Here is a 4,901-nt window from a genome sequence, read left to right as displayed (position 1 = left end):
ATAGCGCGATCTACACTATAAAGTCTGGTAAAATCAGTGTATTTCTGACGAACGAATGAATGAATGAAGAGAGGAAGGAATTCTGTTGTTTTTCCAGTCTTTTATTGCTCACGAGTGAGTGAATGTTGAGTCTTTTCAGTTTCAGTTTCACTGTCTCTCATGATCAGTGATTATGTGTGTCATTGGTTTAGACTCAATTATTCAAGTAGTCTTTGATTAATCCACAGTTAATGATGGAAAGTTAAAGCTGTCTTATTTCCTGAATGATGTAAATCCTGTCATGTGTTTCTGTTAGCCGTTCCCTGACCTGTGTGTTTCTAAACCGTTTAGTGGATGCTTAACCTGTTAGTATTGTTTGTGAGTTGTCCATTATTTTGAAGCTTTTCCGTAAAGATGTGAGGGTTTAATCAGTGTGATCACTTGTGAAGTCCATAAACATTTTGCAATCAAAATGTTCATTGTGGGTTTGGTGGTTTGTATTGGCAACTATAGGGCCAGATTTCTGCTTTCAGTTTACTTTACTATCATCTCAGTCCCAACTCTGTTTCATACACCTGAAAATGGGCTCCCATGCATTCATCCATCCTTCCATCCTTCTGCCCATCCTTCCTTCCAGCCATCTGTTCAATCATTGCCCTACTGCACTTTTTTTTTTTAAATTTCTGTTCATTTCCATATTGTTTTAATTATGTATCTTTAATAAAATAAAAAAATAAAAAATATGTATATAATACATATGCACAATGTTTTTGCGTGAGAAGCAGGCTGAAATTAATGCCAGTATTTGCTGAAAATCTTCCCAGGGGTGCATGACGATGTGTCACACTTTTCTAACAATCACACATCATACCATCACTTGCATAATACCACTGTTTCTCCAGCGTCCCTGACTGAGACACACCACGGTTAGATACTGGGAAGTGCAAGTGAAATTTAAGAAGTAAAAATTGCAGCAAAATTAAAAATTATGTCTGTTGCTCACACAAAACTGTCATATGTTGCACATCAAGAGTTTGGAGGTTGGCTAAATGGCATTTGGGTGACGTCTTTAAGACACTATTACTATGGCTAACCTACACTTTTAGGCCTAATTAATTGTTCTTACACAGAAATGAACTTAAGTTAAAAAAGTAAATCTATCTGAGTGGTTTCAGTGGATGATGGTTAGATTCTTTCTCTTTTGTTTACCTTTTCATGCTCTTTCTCTCAAACCCCGTGTGTCCTTCTCTTCCCTCCCTCTCGTTCCCTGTCCCAAGCCCTTCTTTCCCCTTCTCCTGCTTTCTGGAAAGCTCTGCCGTGCTCCTGGATAAAGGAGAAGCCGTTTTCCGACAGCTCTTCCAGCAAGAGAAGCAGAGAGCAGTCTTAAATGGTAGTGATGCTGAAGTCATGCGACCATGATGTAGTACATTTATAGCCTAATGCTAGCTTTTTACTTCTGCCGATTGTATATAGGCTTAAAAATTCATAAAAACTGTTCATTTGTGAAGCTGAGAAAATCTTGATGAACGAAACATGTAAGAATCATAAACTTTTTTTTGTTACAGAACTTATTTTCTGCAGTGAATCAAAAGCCAGTGGAAAATGGCCAATGGCTTTTTGTCGAGGTAAACAGGGTGAGGCTAACTTTCAGGTTGGCCTACAAAAATCTGTAATCACTGCTCCGCTCTATAGTTTTCCTAGAAGTCTTTTTTCGTAGCACATAAGTATCTAGGTGAATATTGCTGTTATTATTATGGTTTTGTTTAAGTTACATAAATGTAGAATTTGGCAAGCTACAGTTACAAAATGACTTTCCTATCACCTGTCCTGATTCTAGCTGTGCACTCTTGTGCTCAGAAACTGTTCAGTAGAGGGTCTGTATGAGAATCTGTCATTGTTATTCCAAAGGTAAAGTTTAAGCTTATATGTCTGGTAGTTTAAAGATGAAAACCTGCTGTGACTTCAAAGCTATAGGCTACGGGTTTGTAAAAGAACGGCCAAATGGTTTAACCAGAAATGAACTGCTGTGTGAATATAAAGCAAATACGCATAGAGGGACGTTATGACTTTCACATCAATTACTAGAGTTTGTCTTTAACTGCTTTGTTTGATGTTTGCAAGCAGCACATTACAATTGGTGTGTCTAGAATGATCCCCATGACCAAACGAGTTAAATATAATGGGGTGGTCTCTCCCCAAGTCTGAATTATGGCTGGATTTACTTAAAAGTAGTGCAGCTTTTATGGCCTAAAGTTCAGTCTAATGAACCGGCTAACAGACCGGTGCTCAGATATGTGGTCATTATAGTTGAGCTTTCTCTTAGGTCACAGTCTGGTCTAAATTAACACTTAAAGAACAGATAGTTCCAACTCTAAAATCTGATTGGATCTCTGCTAAACTCACACCTGTGTCCACAGTTGAATTGTAATTATTCACAGATTGCTATTATTTTATTATAGGTGAAGAAAGAGATCTAAGAAATCTGTTCAATCACTGCTGTGTTTCTTGTGTTTGCCTGCAGAGGGAGCCAGAGAGGGAGGAGCAGCTCGACCCCAGCATGCCCCCTAAATTTAAACGGCATCTGAATGATGAAGAGGTCACTGGTTCCATTCGCAGTGAGCGGGTAAGTCACTGAAGTAACAGTGAGTCAGTTCTTACCATATAGATTACCTGGAGGTGATGACAACATGGAGATGAGAGGTCTAAAGATGCTCTTAGTTGACTAGAGCCAGGCTTGCATGTTTCTGCACTTTTACAAGGCCATTGTGCCCCATGATCTGTTTATGTTGTTTACAGGAAGAGTAAACCACTCTCTCCTCATGTTCCTTAGTGTCTGCAGACCACAAAAAAATCCTTTATATAACAGCCCATCTAAAACAGCAGTGTGCATGCTATTACAAACACTCACACACCACATTTCAACTCCTGTGTTGCACAACCCTTCAGAGAGCAATTTGTTCTTAACAACGACAAACAGTTACCATACGTCATAATAGCAGTGATAAACTGAGGTGGAAAAGAAATTAAACAGATGGAGAGAAAAATATACACTGAAAAACGAAAATAAACATGATTTTGCAGAAATAAACAGACATAATATGTAAATTAGATTCTTTAAATGAAAAAAAGAGTGTTTTTGGCCCATGCATAAGTCACTGCTGCAATGCTAAGGTTTTGAAGGTGGTGGGGTCTCTCCTTCATTGTAAGGTAATGGATTTTTTTGGCTGTTTTACTGTCCATTGGGTAAAATCATTTAGATCGTCATTTTTTCATTTAGATTTTTTGTTTTTTTCAAGAAATTGATACTTTTATTCAGCAAGGATGCATTCAGTTGATCAAAAGTGACAGTAAAGACATTTATAATGTTAATAATAAATAATAAATATTAAAAAAAAAAATGTAGCTTTCTGTTCATCGAATAATCCTGCAAAAATGTATTATGGTTTCCACAAAAATATTAAGCATTACAACTCTTTTTAACATTGGTAAAAAAAAAAAAGAAATGTTTCTCAAGAACCAAATTAGCATATTAGAGTAATTTCTGAAGGATCATGTGACACTGAAGACTGGAGTAATGGCTGCTAAAAATTCAGCTTTGCCATCACAGGAATAAATTACATTTTGGATTATATTGAATCAAAAAACAGTTCATTAAAATTGAAAAAAATATTTCGCAATATAACTGTTTTTACTGTATTTAAACAAATAAATGCAGTGTTAGTGAGCATAAGAGGCTTCTTTTAAAAACTTTCGAATGGTGGTGTACCCACTAACAATAAATCTGTTTTTGAATAACAAAACCAGGCAGTGAATGGAAAAGAACAGAAAAGTTAATTTGAAAGTGAAGACTAATGTCTTGATGTAACAGGCATTAGCTCATGCAGGGGGTAATAAACTAGCAGAGCGCTTCCCAAGAATCTGTCAGTACCGATCTCATAATTAACATTCAATGTCTCTATCTTCTGCCAGTCCTAGAGAGTCATTAAAACCCTGCCAGACATTAGCTAGGTCAATACCAGAATATGATAACCTCATGTTTTTCACTTGGGTACCACTCCCGACTGATGTATGTTTGGGAGAAACTGTTGGATGGTTCTCATGCAGGGGGTAATAAACTAGCAGAGCGCTTCCCAAGAATCTGTCAGTACCGATCTCATAATTAACATTCAATGTCTCTATCTTCTGCCAGTCCTAGAGAGTCATTAAAACCCTGCCAGACATTAGCTAGGTCAATACCAGAATATGATAACCTCATGTTTTTCACTTGGGTACCAAGTCCAGGACTGATGTATGTTTGGGAGAAACTGTTGGATGGTTCAGACGTTAGCACATCCAAGGAAAAGTCTCTTCTAATTTGCCTCACGTCGAAGCTTGAACTCAGCAGCAGTGAGAGAACTAGAATGTGTAATAGAGTAAAGATGAATGTGGCTTTCCACATGCCGTTTATGTAACACCGTTGACCGTGACTCATGAAAAGACCTGATTCTTGTGTTGAAATATTCCCTAGTAAAGGGCCAATTGGAAATGAGCAGTTGCAGGGTTACTTGAAGTCACAACATGAAATCTAAAGTCAGGAACTTGTTTCCTTTAAACTGAATCACTTATATGAATCTTACTAAAACCCAGCAGACAGAGTCCAGACCCATAAATGTTAGTTTTTAAAACAGCATATATATATATATATATTAGGGGTGTAACGGTACACAAATATGACGGTACGGTACGTACCTCGGTTTTAACGTCACGGTTCGGTATGATTTCAGTACAGCAGGGGGAAAAACTTTTTTTTTTTTAAATGGTTTACTGAACAAGTTGCTCTTTCTTTAAATACATTCAGTTATAGTTTAAATGTTCTTAGTGATAAAAATCTACCTCAGCTTATGCTTAAAACTATAGGGAGCCCTTTTACATTATAAGGTTAC

General features: G+C 37.1%; 1 protein-coding gene across 2 annotated transcripts in view; it reads left to right on the top strand.

Annotated features, from left to right (window-relative positions):
• Window positions 1-4,901, top strand: part of LOC107697243 (myocilin-like) — a 25,993-nt gene that overhangs the window by 899 nt on the left and 20,193 nt on the right. For both annotated transcript variants that reach the window (XM_016497963.1, XM_016497972.1), the window contains exon 2: window positions 2,501-2,602. In XM_016497963.1, the coding sequence (XP_016353449.1) occupies window positions 2,537-2,602 (66 nt within the window). In that variant the 5' untranslated portion in view covers window positions 2,501-2,536. The remainder of the gene's footprint in view (window positions 1-2,500; window positions 2,603-4,901) is intronic.

Source organism: Sinocyclocheilus anshuiensis, unplaced genomic scaffold (genome assembly GCF_001515605.1).
Source record: "Sinocyclocheilus anshuiensis isolate Anshui unplaced genomic scaffold, SAMN03320099.WGS_v1.1 scaffold801, whole genome shotgun sequence".
Classification (NCBI taxonomy): Eukaryota; Metazoa; Chordata; class Actinopteri; order Cypriniformes; family Cyprinidae; genus Sinocyclocheilus; species Sinocyclocheilus anshuiensis.
This window is presented reverse-complemented; position numbering and strand designations above follow the sequence as displayed.